The sequence below is a fragment of the Dipteris shenzhenensis genome, chromosome 24 (genome assembly GCF_047967505.1).
Source record: "Dipteris shenzhenensis isolate YYH24624 ecotype China chromosome 24, Dip_SZ_1.0, whole genome shotgun sequence".
Taxonomy (NCBI): domain Eukaryota; kingdom Viridiplantae; phylum Streptophyta; class Polypodiopsida; order Gleicheniales; family Dipteridaceae; genus Dipteris; species Dipteris shenzhenensis.
The window spans coordinates 37,215,757-37,235,024 of NC_141619.1; the positions used below are offsets into that span (position 1 = coordinate 37,215,757).

At 43.2% G+C, this 19,268-nt stretch overlaps 1 protein-coding gene across 1 annotated transcript; it reads right to left on the reverse strand.

Moving 5' to 3' along the window:
- Window positions 1–12,999: 12,999 nt before the first annotated feature.
- Window positions 13,000–13,871, reverse strand: LOC147886563 (uncharacterized; the record flags this gene model as incomplete). The annotated part of the gene is made up of 1 exon (XM_087395882.1): window positions 13,000–13,871. A coding segment is annotated over one exon (642 nt), but the record flags the coding sequence as incomplete, so codon positions are not given.
- Between the last annotated feature and the right edge of the window lie 5,397 nt (window positions 13,872–19,268).

Below are 19,268 nucleotides of genomic sequence, written 5' to 3' on the forward strand. Positions count from 1 at the left end.
GAAGGTTGAGAATCGGCTCAGGAACTGGATAAATGTTGTTCTTCACTGTGACGACTGAAAAACACAAAAGTGAGGCCGCAGACCAAGACATGAGGGTTGCAGGAGAGTGCAGGGGAGAGCAAGGCCAAAGACTAGAGGATGAGAGAGACGTTGGGCGGGAGTTTTGCCGTCACCCAATTTTGTTACTATTGTTAGTAGACACCAATTAATATTGCTACTATGATCACCAACCCCTGACATGGAGGTGAAAGAGAGCACTCGTGTGAAGACAACTTGTCACCTATCATTTTCTTCTTTTAACAATAAAGAAATACTCCTTTACAAGTAAAGATGCTTCAAGGATACAAAATAAAATAGGATTATTTGTATTACAAGGATCTCCTATGCATTTTAATTGTGAGTTGTTGAAAATCAAAATCATAGTAGAACATATGATAGTTTGATTGTAGGGCATCCATGCTATATGAAAGCCTACACATTCATACAAAGTGTTTGTTTTAGCTTAAACTCAAAACAGGTGTATTAGGCCATGTATACCAATGCCTAGTATGCTACGGATACAAGTTTAAAAGAGTGAAAAGGTATGGAAAAGGTTGGGGATATTCTAAACCATGTGTCTAAAAGAGCCCAAATGTGTGTTTTAGATCCCAAAAGAACGATGTAATCAATTGGGCACCGACCTCTATCAGATCATTCAAGGCATTGTTTGCATGCTACATTCTAATATTTGAAATAATGTGTTGAAGCAAGTGGATAATTATGGTGTGAGCATCCGATCACAAATCATCTTGACTAGGAAGTTGGTATCATGAGGGTTTTAATTTTCGAGAATCTCTCTCTCTCAAGAAGATGTAAATGTTCGAGAACCTCTATCATAAGAAAATGGATTTCCCCTTGCATCTTCATGTGCCATTTAGTAATATGGATGGCGTCAAAACATATGTGATGGTATTTCCTGTGGGACATCTATATTTTAGATGGTGTGTGCATTACCATCAAAACATATGGATGGCAGAGGGGATTGACTAATTGCAAGAGGGGCATTTCTTTGTCACTCTGTCACTTTGATTGTAAAAGAAATCTCTATTTGAAGTAAGAACTAGAAACACGTTTCATTCTAGAACTAAGCCCTACACCACACTGAGCTTCCTTCAATGAGAGAGGAAGAGTCCTATATAATTAACAACTGAGCATCCGATCATAGATCATCTTGAATAGGGAGTTGGTCTCATGAAGGTGTAGATGTTTGAGAACCTCTATCATAAGAAAATGGATTGCCCCTTACATCTTCATGTTCCCTATAGTAATATGGATGGCATCAAAGCATATAAAAAAGAATAAACATAAGAAGATGGATAACCCCTTGCATCTTCAAGTGCCCTATAGTAATATGGATGGCATCAAAACATATAACTAATTGCACACCATGCTACATGGCAACGCAATGGTATTTCCAATAAATCATCTATATTTCAGATGGTTTGGACACTACCTTCGAGATAACCATTTCCTTTCATGACTAACCGACAACCCAAGACCATTTGCATCCTTTCTAGTTGCTTGCATGGATTATCCATCAACCTTATCTCCACCCCTCTTGACCCCCGCCCCTCCTCTCGCTCTCTCCCTCTCATAAAGGTGTAAATGTTTGAGATCTTCTATCTTTGTAAGGTATAGTCTAGAATGATTGTTTTATTATACTCAAACTATGTTTTTCCTTTAAAAATGGATACTCCTTTATTTGCTCCAACCCTTTTCTTAAAACCTTCGGTGGTAGCTAGCTAAAATATTCATGCTTACATGCAAAATGGTTTCTACTATGGCCCAAATGGACAAATAACATGCTAGCTATGGCATGGGTGGCTTCCAAATCTCTCTTACATCCAAAATGATGATGGATTTACCCCTTGCATCTTCATGTGGCCAATAGTACTAGCTCAGGGGGGTCACTATGTATAAACCCTCTATACCACGTGCGTTCAAGGCATATTTCTAAAATCCCTTATCTGTGTAAATTTTTCATTAATAAAATGTACCCCTTTTCTATACAAATCTGTAAATTTTTTCCAAAACTATTTTAAATAGTCCCTTATGTATATTTATTTCTGTAAATTTTAGAAATAAAAAATATCCTTTTGTTGAACTCACGTGATAGGGTTACATATGATGAGTGACCCCCCCGAGAGTACTAGGAATGGTATCAAGACATATAACTAATTGCACAACATGCTACATGTCAATGCAATTAGTTATATGAACTTCCCGACTAGACATACAATGTCTGATGAACTTCATACTTGTCAAGATCATCGAAAACACTTGCCTTAAGACCCTTGTCAAGTTTGGTACAAATCGGATGTGACCTTCCTGACCAGACATACAATGTCTGATGAACTTCATACTTGTCAAGATCATCGAAAACACTTGCCTTAAGACCCTTGTCAAGTTTGGTACAAATCGGATAAAGTCACATATGAATGTCCTTGACTTACGTATATTTTTCCTTCATGTGCATACCATGCACATGGAGTCAAGTTTTGTACCCATCGGACAAGTTCACATATCAATGTCATAGGCCAATCCGTATTTTTTCTCCACGTATGTACTATGTGCATGAAATTTGGGACATTTGACCTTACTGACTAGACATACGATTTTGGATGAACTTCATACTTGAAAATATCAAGGAAACCGATTGCCTTAAGACCCCTATCATTTTTGGTACCCATCGGACAAGTTCACATACCAATATCCTTGGCCGATCCATATTTTTCCTACACGTACGTACCATGCACATAGAAATTTGGGCATTTGACCTTACTGATCGGACATACACTATCAGATGAACTTCATACTTTGCAAGATCATCGAAACCACTTGCCTTAAGACCCCTGTCAATTTTGGTACCCATTGGAAAAGTTCACATACCAATGTCCTTGGCCCATCCGTAATTTTCCTTCACATACGTACCATGCAAATGGAATTTGGACATTTGACCTTCGCCACCAGACATACAGTGTCGGATGCACTTCATACTTGGAAGGATCATGCAAACTACTTGCCTAAAGTCCCTTGTTAATTTTTGTACCAATCGGATAAGGTCACATATGAATGTCCTTGCTCAACGCATACTTTTCCTTCACGTGCGTACCATGCACATGGAAATTTGGGCATTTGACCTTACCGACAAAACATACGGTGTCGGATGCACTTCATACTTGACCATATTATGGAAACCACTTGCCTTAAGATGCCCGTCAAGTTTGGCACCCATCGGACAAGTTCACATATCAATGTTGTAGGCCAATCCGTATTTTTCCTTCACGTACATACTATGCACATGGAATTTGGGGCATTTGACATTCCCGATGGATGGACAAAAATAGTAGAGCCTAACCCGCCTTCACAGCCACACTCATCCACGTTCAAAACACCCGAACAACACAATCACAAGGCAAAAGGCATTCAATCAACATTTTCCTCTCTATAGATCTCCTGAGACAACTCACTCTTGGATACATTCTTCGGGAACCAGTCGACCTCAGAAAGAAACCCAGTGGAATACACAGCCCATCACAAGCTCCTACTGACGGAGCTCAAGCTCAGGAACATAGATGGCCCATGAACCATAAAACTCCAGAAAATGGCAACTTCAGGATTGCATAACAACCATGCTCACATTTTCTTGACAAAGTCCATGACGAACAACTCCGGATCTCTTTGTCCTCAAGTAACTAACAGCCGTGTATGCTCAAACTTCCACCCTGTAAGAGAACCCACACCAATAGACACACAAGCACTGCACCTTTGGACTGTAACTACAAGCCTTTTATTACCCATAGTACCATCGGTATCCTTAAAACTGAGGTGAGCTAAGTTCAAGCATCACAGTTCACCATCATCGAGCTCTTAACAGCCAAGGTCTCCACAAGACTCCAATAAGCGCTCACTGTACCACAGAGCTTGTCATCACGAAGCACCTGGAATCCATCTATGCCAAGCATGCAGTCGAAATTCCTCATCCCGTCACGTACGTAGACCTTCACGTACCGGTTTTAGCTTCCTACTCACACGACCTTCCACTCACTGGGAACTTCTCTTGCTCACCAGAAATTCGCGGAGATAGTTGTAGCGACGACCATCCTCCTCCAACCAAGCTTCCAATCCATGCACTTCAAAGGAAACCCCCCTACGAAGTTCGCTGCCTTTTCCAAGGTCCTCCAACTCTGCACAACAGAGTCGCCATCTCTTGCAAGAAACTCCTAGAACGCACAGTCCTCCAAGCTTGCAGCTCAAACACCTCACCTACGCCACCCACGAACCTCCGAAGACCAAGAGCCCTCCACACCGGTCATCGTCGACCTCCTCGGCCTCTTGTCCTCTCCCTTCATCACCCATCTTCTACACTAGCAGCTGCTCCTCAACTCCTTTTTCGTCCCATCCCTTCCCCCAAGCTCTCCTTTCGCTGCCCGTCTGCGTACGCGACCTCGTTCCTTCTCCAAAACTCTCCTTTTGCCACCTTTTCAATGCTCTTGATGCTCCCACAAGCAACCATCTGTTCCTTCAGCCTTTCTTCTCAGAGATCCGCGGTCTCCTATCACCCACTATCTTCCCTGCACTCCATCGCATCTATCCCCCAGCTACAGTCTCGCGATGCACGCTCCACTCTCCCGGATCCTTCCCTTCAGTCCAAAGCCTCCCTCAGTAGGATTCCAGAGCCCCCAGTCTCTCAAGATACTCCCTGACCTCACGTCTCCTTGCGCCATCCTTCCCAGGCCACATTCAAGCTCTCGAGCCTCGAACTTCAAAAGCTCTCCCCTTCAGAGCTGTCCTCCTCTCATTCACAGAGCTTACCAAGCTCACGTATCCTCCCCTACTCCCGTTCCACGAGCCTCTCCTGCTCCTCCCTTCTATCCAGAGGAGCCCCGCCTCACGTAGCTCCTAGACTCTCGCTCCTCTCCCAGGACCCCGATATCCTTCCTCTGGCATGCTTCTTGCAGTCGCCACCTCGCCATCCAGAACCTCCTCGCCTCGTCCTCACGTAGCCACCTGCATGGATACCTTTTTTGATTATAGCCACGTCATCCCATGCTTTTTACCACTCTTCCACCTTCCTTCAAACTTTACACCAAGGTCATGGATGCCCAAAATCCCCTTCTTTAACACACCAATGCATGCTAGAAGCACTTAGCACCATATTGCCCATGCTGCCACATATGGTGAGCACCATTCCGACATAATGGATTTTCAAGACAGCCACGACAAAAAAATACTCAGGTCCTCCTACAAAAAGGATTTGGGACAACCATGAAGAGTACATGTCATCCCACAACAAAACCCCGTCACACTGCTTTGGATTGCCTGCTGCAACCACACTGCACTTCATTATCTCCAGAGTCCTTGTAGAAGTGTCTTCCATCTCAAGACAATATATCATCAGTGTGGAGTCCATCATGAGGCTCTACCCAGAGCTCATTTCCACAACCAACTAGCTATATACATAGCTATGCACTCACCCATCAACATGCAACAAGTGAAAAATATTTTTTCATTTTTATCCACACATCTCTAGCAACCCCTTCTCTTCTGCTGTGACATTCATGTCCAGCAGCTAAAGAAAAAAACATCAGCAAACCACCTGGATCAAAAACAAAGCAAGCTTGTGCTCTATGCCTCTGCTTTTCTCCTCCCGGATCAAAAGGATAACTTTGAACCCTCCACTGCCAGATATGCATAATCCACCATCCTCCTGGATCAAATGGTATCATCAGCACACCAATTTGATGTAGCCACCAGCTCCCTCCATGTATCCACATCTTCATTAAGCCTCCAGGATCCCATATCTTATCCTGCCAAGATATTACACAACTCCACTGGCTATCAGCCGTCACACTTGTATCATGAGTCTTTCTCAGCTTCACATCAGCCACATCTTTTGAGGTTACAACCTCACACACAGATCTTACAGGCATTCTGTCCTCACTAACATCTGACTCATTCTCTTGGGCATGATAAGAAACACACATCTTATCATCAGCAACCACACATGCAAAATCCACAAGGGTATCATCAAGTAAAGCATCTAGCTGATCATCAACCACACTATCACTGCCATCTATCTCAACATGCATACTGGTGTTTTCATTCTCTTTTGAAGAGATCAATGCAAACATATCATTCAGTGCATCATCAAGAACACGATCCATCTCATCCTCTGAATCACCATCATCTTGTAAACACTGAATCTTAACCTCATCATACTCATCACAATTTGCATGCACACAATCAACACTTGCTGTCTGTAGGTCTTTTACTTTATCAGTAATAGCCACATCAGCTTCATCACTGTCACACATGATTGAGCTCTCATCTTCACTACTAATTTCACACCTCTCTTCCTCATTTGCTGAACCTGAAATCTCATCTTCCTCGGTATGCACAATCACAGTGTCAACCACAAACTGATTGCATTCAGCCATCATAGGCATATCATCACCACTCAACACTGGAGCATGATCATCATCTACACACATAGACTTATCCTTAGCTGCCTTTAATGGGCTCTCAACATTTCTGCCATCTATGGTAGCAACCCCTTCTCTCGGGCTCTCTTCTACCGCCTCACACAGAACTAGCTGAGCAACACCCTCCTTCATAGCAACTGACAAGCCTCCACTCATAAGTGTAATGATATCCAGCTCCTTTACATCATCAGGTTCCTTCAACAGTGAAGACAACTGACTCTCTTCCTCTGATGAGATGCTCTCTTCCTCTGTCTCACTCAAAAAATCTCTCTCTTCATCTGTGACTGTCTCCTCAAGTTCCTCTTCCAATTCCAGCCTACAGCTCATCACATAATCTGGTACTCTCCTTGCATCAGCTGAACTTCCTTCTCCTCCATCCATAGCAACTCTCTTGTTATTTTGACCTCTGCTTCTTCCTGCAATCTCTACCCAATTTAGGCTGAATGTTTTCATCAGCTCCACAGCTTCATGCAATTCCTTTTTCAGGGAATCATCCTGCATAGGAATAGACACCGGCTCTCTCTCTGCATATGCCTTAATCATTTCTGGCCTGCTGATCAGGGTTTTAGGCTCCTCTTGCATACCAAGCTGCCTCAGTCTCTTGACCTTCCATTCTTTCTCTCTAGCCACTCTGACTGCATCCTCAAAACTATCAATATTCTTCATCTCCACCTTCAGACGGAGTGAAGGCTCCAGACCAGCCACAAACCGGTCTCTCTTTATCATTTGCGGGGGTACTTCAGGAATCAAAGCCTCACACCATAGACTCCACAGTCTACCAAACTCTATCAGATACTGATCCACATCCTGGCTATCCTTTTGCTGAATTTTGCACAACTCCTTCCATACTTCATTAGGGCTCCTGCTTTGTGCAAACCGTGCAAGAAAAGCTGCTCTCACCACTGTATACTCCGGATTTTGCTGTTGAGGATGAGTAGTCCTGAAGGTAGCCATCTGAGTCTGCAACCATGCCTTTGCATCTCCCTGCAAACAATAATTCATGATCTGAAACAAAATCTGAGGGGTTGCCCTATCCTTCATAAGTGCTGTGAATTCCATCTTTTCCAAGAATCTCACTGCATTCTCATATGGCATCCCCCAAAACTCTGGAAAGTCCTCTGCCATCCTCACAATCTTTCAACTGTCACACACCCTCGCTTTCTCAACCGCAACAAAACTGGAAGGCAACAAAATAAACACACTACTGAAGAAGCTCACTTTGCATCCGAAGAGCATTCTTTTTCCTACGGGCAAGCACTTTCAAGGCTCTCTGCACTCTAGCTCGGAGTCGGATCACACGTAGCTGGACTTCAATACATCTGTCCTTCCTGTGACCACATTTTCCACACCACTCACACTGTATCACTCTCATGTGTGGATTTCTCCCCATTGCTTGCAACACATCTCAGAATACCTGCTCCTCCAATCTTGTAAACTGAAGTGAACTTCCTCCGTGGAGGCACCAAAACGTGGATGGACAAAAATAGTAGAGCCTAACCCGCCTTCACAGCCACACTCATCCACGTTCAAAACACCCGAACAACACAATCACAAGGCAAAAGGCATTCAATCAACATTTTCCTCTCTATAGATCTCCTGAGACAACTCACTCTTGGATACATTCTTTGGGAACCAGTCGACCTCAGAAAGAAACCCAGTGGAATACACAGCCCATCACAAGCTCCTACTGACTGAGCTCAAGCTCAGGAACATAGATGGCCCATGAACCATAAAACTCCAGAAAATGGCAACTTCAGGATTGCATAACAACCATGCTCACATTTTCTTGACAAAGTCCATGACGAACAACTCCGGATCTCTTTGTCCTCAAGTAACTAACAGCCGTGTATGCTCAAACTTCCACCCTGTAAGAGAACCCACACCAATAGACACACAAGCACTGCACCTTTGGACTGTAACTACAAGCCTTTTATTACCCATAGTACCATCGGTATCCTTAAAACTGAGGTGAGCTAAGTTCAAGCATCACAGTTCGCCATCATCGAGCTCTTAACAGCCAAGGTCTCCACAAGACTCCAATAAGCGCTCACTGTACCACAGAGCTTGTCATCACGAAGCACCTGGAATCCATCTATGCCAAGCATGCAGTCGAAATTCCTCATCCCGTCACGTACGTAGACCTTCACGTACCGGTTTTAGCTTCCTACTCACACGACCTTCCACTCACTGGGAACTTCTCTTGCTCACCAGAAATTCGCGGAGATAGTTGTAGCGACGACCATCCTCCTCCAACCAAGCTTCCAATCCATGCACTTCGAAGGAAACCCCCCTACGAAGTTCGCTGCCTTTTCCAAGGTCCTCCAACTCTGCACAACAGAGTCGCCATCTCTTGCAAGAAACTCCTAGAACGCACAGTCCTCCAAGCTTGCAGCTCAAACACCTCACCTACGCCACCCACGAACCTCCGAAGACCAAGAGCCCTCCACACCGGTCATCGTCGACCTCCTCGGCCTCTTGTCCTCTCCCTTCATCACCCATCTTCTACACTAGCAGCTGCTCCTCAACTCCTTTTTCGTCCCATCCCTTCCCCCAAGCTCTCCTTTCGCTGCCCGTCTGCGTACGCGACCTCGTTCCTTCTCCAAAACTCTCCTTTTGCCACCTTTTCAATGCTCTTGATGCTCCCACAAGCAACCATCTGTTCCTTCAGCCTTTCTTCTCAGAGATCCGCGGTCTCCTATCACCCACTATCTTCCCTGCACTCCATCACATCTATCCCCCAGCTACAGTCTCGCGATGCACGCTCCACTCTCCCGGATCCTTCCCTTCAGTCCAAAGCCTCCCTCAGTAGGATTCCAGAGCCCCCAGTCTCTCAAGATACTCCCTGACCTCACGTCTCCTTGCGCCATCGTAGGGCAATTTGTATTTCTCCTTCATGTGCATACCATGCACATGGAATTTGGGGCATTTGACCTTCTCGACCGGACATACGATGTCGGATGCACTTCATACTTGGTAAGATCATGGAACCCACTTGCCTTAAGACCCCTGTCAATTTTGGTAACCATCGGATATGGTCACATATCAATGTCCTTGCTTTGATTGGATTCAATTTGATTAAATTGAGTGGATGTAGAGATTTGAATAGAATGAGTGGCTCCTCTTATTTGAAGGCATTCTGTTTTAGACTAATTTTTGTAGTTCCCTTGAATTTACATCAAATTATATACTATGGAAACCAATGTTAATATGATTTGGTTCAATAATGTTTGCATCACCTAATGTGGTTACATATTCTTATGTATAATTTCACTTTTGTTTTGCCATAACAATATACCATATATCGTATCCTAATGCTATTATTTCATTTTAATTATGGTGGCAACTCGTGGCTAATGTGACACCAAGCATGCTAATGATGTGGCATCAATGGGGATGATGATGTCTCATGCTCTAGCCTCATGTGACAGCATGAGGTGGCAGTGATAAGTGAGGTGGCAAGGTGATGTGGCAGCATGAGGTGGTGGTGATGAGTTGGCAATGATGAGGTGGTGGTATGAGGTGGCACTTGAGTGATGATGTGGCACCTAGGGTGTCTCTGATGTGGCTTCATGAGGTGGCAGATGTGGTTGATGTGGCACCATGAGTGGGGGTGAGTGGGAGGTGGCACAGGGTGAGGTGGCAAGTCAAACATGGTCAAGATGGCTCACATGGCATGGTGATGAGGCAAAATTAATGAGTTGTTCAATCCACATGAGCAAGATGCCCACGCCCTAATGGCTACCACCACTAGGCTTGGTGATGCCACAAACCTACCCTTCCAAGCCTAATACCAAGCCTATCTAGCCTTGGTATTTGGCTAGGGTGCCACTTTTTTTCCAAAACATGGGGATTTCACCTAGGGAGGCCATAATTGATGCTTTCCTCCCTCAAATTTGACCAAAATTTTGTCCTCTTATTCATCACGTGGAGGACTACAAAATATGTGATTTTTGGCATGTTTACTTATGTGCACAAATTACCAAGATTAATTCTTATTTTCTTTACTACTCCTCTAACAAGTAAAAGTAAAAGTAAACCTGACAACTCACAAAATCTAACCGTTGGATTTGGGATTTGATGCTTGCGCCACATATCCTTATGTGTGTACTAACCCTCTACCAAATTGGATTTGACCAATTTTTTGACAATACTCAAAAAATACAGTGTGCACCAACATGTGCCTTTTTAAGGTCTTTAAATTTTATAAATAATTAATAATAATTATATAATGCATTCAAATAATTACCAATAAATCAATTTAAGTTTACACTATGTGAGGAGAATACATATTAAGTTTCACTATCATCTGATGCATAATGAGTGAGATATTAAGAAATTAATATGATGGTGTTTGTTTGTGACAAAGTGTGACGGCCCCTATGAATTACCTGCACTGCGCCACAATAAAATTATCATTGTGAATCTCCAATTTTCGATCAGACCATACCATTGTGTGCAAAAAACCATGTGTGATGTATTGACTAAATCCCTAGGTTAGATTTCCAAATTTGTGTGCAAAAAGGCCTGTTCCCCCCCCCCCCCCCCCAAGTTTGGGCACTGAACCAAAAGTGGACACCCTTGGCTTGCAACCACCCTATTAAACACATTGCTTTACAAAAATGATAGTTTTGACAAATGAAGCAACCATTTTAAAATATTATAGGATGTTCCATTAGCATTGAGGTAATTTCCATGATGCCAATAGCATGTTAAAAACCTCCAAGAATAAACCCAAAATTCCTAGATAGAGAGCTCTTGAATGCTTTTTGAAATTTCTTACATTGAATCCAAAATTTTTAGATTGAGAACAAAGACCATATAGATAATGTGATTCACAATATATTACAAGATTGATATAAAGCAAAAACATGAATTTAGTAGATATGAGTGGAACATTGGCTAATATACATGCGATTTCCAAGATTAAAAATTTTGGACTACATAGCAAAAGGATGTATTTGCTAAAGTCATAAAATTACTATATAGAAAAAAAATAATCTCCTAGATGCAAAAGATTGCAAAAGGACAGTCGACATGGCCCATAGTCTTGGTGAACTACCTGGGGGATTTAGAAGGGGAAAATTTTCTTAGACCCTCTTCCAAAAGAAAAATTACTATATAGCGAAAAACATAATTTTCTAGGTGCAAAAGTTTGAAACTTGACCACTATATAGCAAAAAGAAGAATTTCCTAGATCTAAAAACTTGGAAGGGGATTGCTATATAGGAAAACTTAGAATTTCCTAGATTCGCAATAATTACTATGTAGAAAAACCATGGATTTTGCTAGTTAGACAAACAAGTTTCTATATAGAAGCCTTATGGTACGTAGGAAAATGAATTAGCTAGTTAGAGAGCCAAATTTTGCTATTTCTAAGTAGCAAATCACACAAACTTTACTAGTTATAGTGTGCTTTCCTATATAGTAATAGGTTTAGAGTTCCTTGTGCATTTCGCAGTGTGCGAGTGGCGTATGTAGCGGTACAGCTTCCCTCGAAAACTGTCAATGAATACAACACGTGGTGTCTCCTTCCCCACAAGCTGCAACCTCCTCGACTATGCACCACCATCTAATGTCAAGGTACTGTACTCATACTGCTGCCAACGGACCATTTGCACATCACAAGTATCTAGTGCAACTCGTGGCACTCTAGCAAAGTCACCACACAAAGTACACTTGCCTTCCACACAATCAAGGGAGTGGAATAAAGCATCACCATCTCATGTACACAATATGGAATGAATGAAGTCACGAGGGCTAGTAGGAACCACCCCCCTATGACCATCAAGGGAACGGAATACGTCATACATCAATCCAAAATCCACATGGTAGCGATAATAGCATGTGTCACGCTCCTGAGAGCATCGCACAAACCATGGCCTACATCGCTCAAATGACCTCTGCCCAATCCTGAACTCCAGGTGGGCCTCTACAAACTGAGTGTACAACTCAATCTGGATACACTCCAAAAAACATGCACCATGCTCAATGTACACACCGCGTGACACCCTCTTCCGCAATGCCTTCTTGAATACCGGGGATGCTCTGCAATGCTCCTCCCAAAACTGTTGTATGAAGGACCTAGTGGAATCATCCAACAATCGATCGCTGTGAGGTGCACGACCACTCGAAGCCCAAAGAGCATCAGTCTCACTATCCTCTAGACTCTGCCTCCTAATCATGCCCGCTCGCAATGTGCGCAGTGCAATCTGAAGAAGACATGAAGCGGTACGCACATGGCCTATCATATGAGGTCTACTAATGGCAGCGAAGAATTGGGTTTCCCTGTACAAATTCTCAGGAAAATGAGCTTGAGGTGTGCCACGGCCGACTTCTCAATTCAAATAGGCTCTTTGGCATGTGAGTTTTCAAAGGAGAAAATCATGAAAATATTGTTGGTCTTATCATTTGCAGTAAGGTGTGATTTTTTTAGACGAGTAACCCATTATACCAAAAGGGTCTTGCATAGTGTAAAAGTAAGTTCTAACAACGTGTGTATTTACAATTAGAGCCGGAAGTCGAACGTCAGAGTTCGACTATAGGAGGGTTTTCACATGTAGGCAATTCTCTCATCCCGGTCGAATGAATGATGCTTGTCGTAATCTTCGAAAGAGTAGTCGTAGCCAACCCTCGGGCTCATTTGTAAGTAACAACCTCCCATTTCGAAAGCATTCTTGCCCCAGCCTTGGTGCATTTCAATTTTCATTAGCAAGCCACCGCCATGGACACTTCGTTGATGGTCTCCAGCTTTGGCATCCACGATTTGTATCTACAAATCATCACCTGGCTTGTGCAGCTAGCCATCGGTAGCAGCCCACAAAGCGGAGGTCGAGGCTCACCAACCTGTCCGCATTTGGGCTGCTGGTGTTGTCCTTTACCTTGAACCTCTACTGGCCCCGTGACCAACTGCGGCAAGGGCGCGACCTTACTGTTCCCAGACTTGCAGGGCTTCACGCTCACCTTGGCGTTCAGAGAAGTGAAGAACGCTAGCTCGTCAGGCGAAAGGCGCCCATTCAATTTCCTCATGGGTAGAAGCACATACAGTTGTCCCATTCTCAGGTCGTCATCCGCAGCAAGAGCAGAAATTCGCTGCCCGTTATGGAGAACGCTAGAGTGACATACAAACTGACTTGGGTATTCCAGCATAAGTTCTGCAGCCTTGAGCGGCTCTTGGAACTCGGAAATCTGAGCGTCGTGAGAATGCAAGACCTTAATTTGGAAAGAGGCATCGAAACCGGAAGCATACAGCCCAGATGGTTGCCCATATGGTGTGCACGATGACAGAAGATCAAGGAACAAGAGTAGGCTGCGAAACTTGAGGTCCCAGACCTGGGAAGAGGGAGGCGGTCAGATGGGTAAGTGTGCTGCTCGATCCAGAGATGATGGTGAAGGATTTGCGGCAGGCGAGGGCTTCGATCAAGCAAAGCTAGCTAGAGAATCTTGTGAGGATGGGTGGTTACTGCGAGAAGGGTGAGAGCTTTAAAAGGCAGAAGGGAAAGGTGGCTCTAAAAGGAATGCGAAGGGGCAGGAGGCGCGTTGAAAGTTGGACGGAGGATGACTGGAGGCTGAGGGAGCAGAGGTTTCCAGGTAGGGAGAGCGTGTGAACGAGAGGAGAGTGTGCGTGGTCCGAGGCTTGACTCGGCTAAAGTGCAAAGGGAAAACGTCCACACCTTCCCGTACACACTCCATAGCTATTTTGCAAGCATATATGGCTCGTGAATCGTGATTCGATTACGCAAGCTTTCATTTGTAATGCTGACTTCATTTCCCTCTACAGCTCACCTTGGTTGGAACTTGGCATCCCCAACCTCGTAGGGATCTTACACGTGTGCTTACATGATCTAACATATGATGTCTTAGCTCGATCTCCGAGATCTTACACCGGTGCTTACATGATCCAACATATGATGTCTTGCCTATGGATAGCGGTTACCATAAATCTTCGAGGGTGTTTACACACACTATGATGTCTTGGCTATGGATAGAGGTTACCATAAAGCTCTAAATTGTCACTACGTAGTTCACAATCTTAGGCCCAACCATCTTGATAGCAAGTAAAGATCGGGAAAGGTCTCCACCATCTTGACTTCTCAAACACCATATTGCTCCATGATTCCTCACATTTTTCGTTTCTTCCTTGTCCTCCCATCTTCAAAGACACATACTTGCTTTGTACAACTTGAATCACATAGCACACTTTCTGTGAATGTGACGCAGTTGAAAAATAACTTAAGAAAACTTATGTTGTTAGGTGCACCAGCAATTGTGAAATTTTTGGTCCAAACTATCTAATAAATATAGTACAATAATATATGTACTTGTTCATGGTTGCTTGACCCCCTCTTTTCACATGGTTAAAGAGACTAGATTCTCTTTCGTTGTTTCTATTAGTTGGGAGGGAGAAAACCTCTTTATTGCCACATTGAAAAGCTCCATGTAGAGACCTCTCCTCCCTCACTTTTCATGCATGCATTGTAAGGAAATCGAGATCCTTATCCTTTTTTTACCGAGTTTTTACCTTGCACTCTTTATGTGGTACTCATGAAACCACATTGTGCATTTAAATTATTGATTTTGTGGAAGACTCAATGGAGTAGATATGCTCATTTTCTATCTTGCTTTCTAACTTTTGACTCTGCAATATGTTTCTATTAAGTACTTCGTAGGTTAATGGCTTTACTTGTGCTATATTATGACTCTTGGCACGGAGGACACATTGCTAAAGTATGCTCTTTGGATAATAGGCTTAGTAAATAAAATGAAGCATTTTTTAGTTTTATTAAGATGACAAAAAGATTTCTCAACTCATTGTAAGGCACTAACTGCAATATTTAGGACTAAAGAAGAAAAAGAGAAGATGTGGAATGTTTCTCTCTATCATTTATTTGGTGGACAATCATGATTATGACTAACCAAATACATCTTTTTGCATCACAAAATCATGTAAGTTACCTATAAGTGTACTTCATGGTTGTGATGTGAATATTCACATTGTAGTCCCTCTTCATGTGTGAATCTCTTTTCTTTCTTCTTTTCTTTTGAACAAGAAGGTAGCAATCCTATTTAAGCCTTATTTATAGGGGTAGTTAGTCGAAAAAGGCTAAAATTCAAGGGAAGCCTAGAATACAACTTTGATAAAGCTTCCCCTTGAATCCTCAATCAACTGTCAATGAAGTGCATGTAGCCAGTTTCAAATGCCCTTGCAAATATTAACAAATTAGGCATTGTTGACATATGGTGCCATGAGCACATATTAGAGGCTAATGTATGGTATAGGAATGTATTAAAGTAGCCATCCTAGGATGTGGACTACATGATGTGGAGATGTGGATCAAGGATATCCACAAGGAGAGATGTGGATTAGAGGATCCCACAAGTGTTGACTATTCTAATGGCTCTCTCTATATAAGAAGCCTATTGAATGTATTGTTGAATACACATTTGCAATAGATTGAGTATTGCCTACCGTATGTCTCTCTCATGAAGTTTCTTCTATGGTTTGATCCCCCTTGATCTTTTGCTAATTCCACATTGCATTAGGAGAGCATGATCCACACTTTCACATGGTATCAGGGCTTAGGTAGCTCTCCTTGATTAGTTGTAGGCACACCTTGTTTTCTCTTGACTTGCCATTCATTTTTTCTTGAGAGAGTAGAGAGATTTCTGGGTTACAAACTTATGCGAGAAAGATATTTGCTCTTATGTCTATTCATAATTTTATGAGAGATCTATTGTGAGTGTGTGTGTGAGAGAGAAAAGGCTTTCTACACACCCATTGGGTAAGGGAGACTAGAGAAATCAGATTTAGGAAACAAGTCACACATTGCGGTAAGGAGGAGCCTGGGAGGGCTAGAGTCCTTCCTTAGCAGACCTTGGAACATTGAGGAAATACTTCACTAGCGTCAGAGGCATGCACGGAGTGCACTTCTCCCCTCCGAAATGATCATGCACCAGTGGAAGAAACCCACAGAAGTTACCAACTCCAACTGTGAGAATAGAGGAAAGCGTAGAAGGCATCGATTGATCAATGATACGACTGAGATCCACAGCAAGGTAGTCAAGTAGAGGAGGCAAGAAACGGCACAGAACAAACCAAAATGGAACGTGTTTGTATAGCAGCATGGAGGACAACAATTTTTCTCCTCGGCAATGGTTGGAGGGTGTCTGTTTTGCAAGCAAATGCACCATCGGCTTTGGGATTTGCTGGGATCCTTCTGTCGCGTGAACACAAAGAAGGCATCCTAGGTGGAGCGCTATGGACATTACCTTGACGCAAGCTTACACTTTGCAGTCTTCTTCCTTCATCTTAGCAGCTCACCAGCACTAGCTGCAGCCAAAACAACAGACTCGAAGGTCTCATGCCATACACTAGCTTCATACTGGATTTGATGTGGCTGCAATGGTGCCTCCCATTTCTGGAACAGTGCAGCAGCACCATTGCCACCGCTGGCATAAAAGCTTCCTTCTCTACACCAACAACAGCTCTCCAATGGCTTTTGCATCGGCTAGCTCCAAAGTGTATGCATGAGGTGCCAAAACATCAACGAGCCTCTACAACTCCAAGCTCCAACAAAACAGCAGACATCCGTGAAGCATCGTCGTGCACTGACGGTCGCCTATTGCACTGAGGCTTTGGAGAGCCTATCGTCTGAAGCAATGCCATGCCTTCTCTGCCTCCAACCATCAACTTGAATGATGCTAAGCCCAGCTTCGATGACCACCAACGAGCTCCAAGGGTCTAGCAAAGGCTCACCTCCTCAAAGGGCACCACCTCCATAGTGGCTCATGGAGCAGCTCAAACAGCCAAAGCTCCAGAGCAAGCGGCACATCAACAAACCCATCTGTGGAATACGATGCCATGAACACAACCGTGGTTAGTATGTACTTTGGTTAAGCCACACTCACCTTGGGTTAGGACTATGGTTAGACTAAGGGTTATCATGATTGAGTTTGTTGGCTTGGTCGGGTTAATAGACTGCCATGTGGCATAGTTCCAACTAAGCACACAATTTCTTCACAAGCACACTTTGTAAGCAACATATGAATCCATATGCCACAGCACCAACTGCCCCTCTTCTTTCTAAGAACTTTGACAAGTCGTAACTTCCAATCCAAAAAGAATTTGCACATGCTCCAACAAAGAAAAGTGATCGCCTTTTCGAGCTCTATGCACTATCAAGTCAGAATCATTGCTAGCAATTAGACACTACCATTGAAGCAAAATAAAGATCATGGTAAGACCTTTGCGACAAATGTTAAAGGAACGCATGAGTGCAAAAAGCATGCCAAAAGCACAAGTGCATGAGATGACCATAGCCCGAAACATGGCATCCACACATAAATCATTAAGGCACATGGAAGAACAAAGCATCATGCATCATGCTACATCAAGCAAAGAAGAGAATGCCATCAACACCAAGCATTGAGAAGCAACACCTTGCCACCTTTAGCCCACATGTTTGTAAACCAAGCCTCTGACCACCTCAGAGTAGCCATGTAAGCACCCAGGGAAGTATTTGATCTTGTAACTCACATGTGACCACCTTGTAGTAGCCAATAGATCATGGCACCAAGGGGAGGTGTTGACATATGGTGCCATGAGCACATATTAGAGGCTAATGTATGGTATAGGAATGTATTAAAGTAGCCACCCTAGGAAGTGGACTACATGATGTGGAGATGTGGATCAAGGATATCCACAAGGAGAGATGTGGATAAGAGGATCCCACAAGTGTTGACTATTCTAATGGCTCTCTCTATATAAGAAGCCTATCATGTATTGTTGAATACACATTTGCAATAGATTGAGTATTGCCTACCGTATGTATCTCTCATAAAGTTTCTTCTATGGTTTGATCCCCCTTGATCTTTTGCTAATTCCACATTGCACTAGGAGAGCATGATCCACACTTTCACGGGCATTATGGTCTAGCAAGCAATGGGTGAAGTTGAACGAGTTGATAGTCACAGATGCATTCTATGGTGATTTGATCGCCTTCAGGAGTTTTAGATTCTTGAGGTGACAAAGTCTCACATATGTGACCTTGAAGGCAATCTAGGTGGAATTCACGATAGAATTGGTTGGGTGGCCAATCACGGTTCCCATGCCTTGTAACAAAATGTTGCATGGAGGACAACTTGATTAGGGCACAGAAGGCAAAAATTTTGGAAATTTTTATCAATAATAGTTGGCTATCAAACCAATCCTACACAGGCAAATTACAGAGAGGGTGGTGTTAAACCTCAAGAAGTCATTGCTCATTCCTCCCAGTTAGTTGGTAGATTGCATGTAGCTTAAGACTCCAAAGAGTCAGGATGGCATTGAGACCAAAGAACATATAAAAGACCAAGCTCCTATAAGGGAAGAGAAAGAATTTAAAGAAACCATGGGAAGCATGGTAATGATCAAGTTTGACGAGTAGTTACAAAGAGATCTCGGCCATTCCAAAGCAAAGCTGTGTGCATACGGAGTCTCAAAATCATGATGCAAAAATCATCACTATCTAGATCTAGCATTCACAAACTGGAGTGCGAATCGTCCAATGCTATGTTGGCAATCAAAAGAAAGCAAAGGATGACTATTAGCTCTAGCTTCACAAGCTGGAGTGCGAATCGTCCAATGCTATGTTTGCGATCAAAAGAAAGCAAGTGATGACCTTGGTTGAAGAGCTTCATTGAAGGAAGATGTGGGGATGATGCTCAACAACCATTACAGATACAATTAGACTCAATTCATTCTAAGGG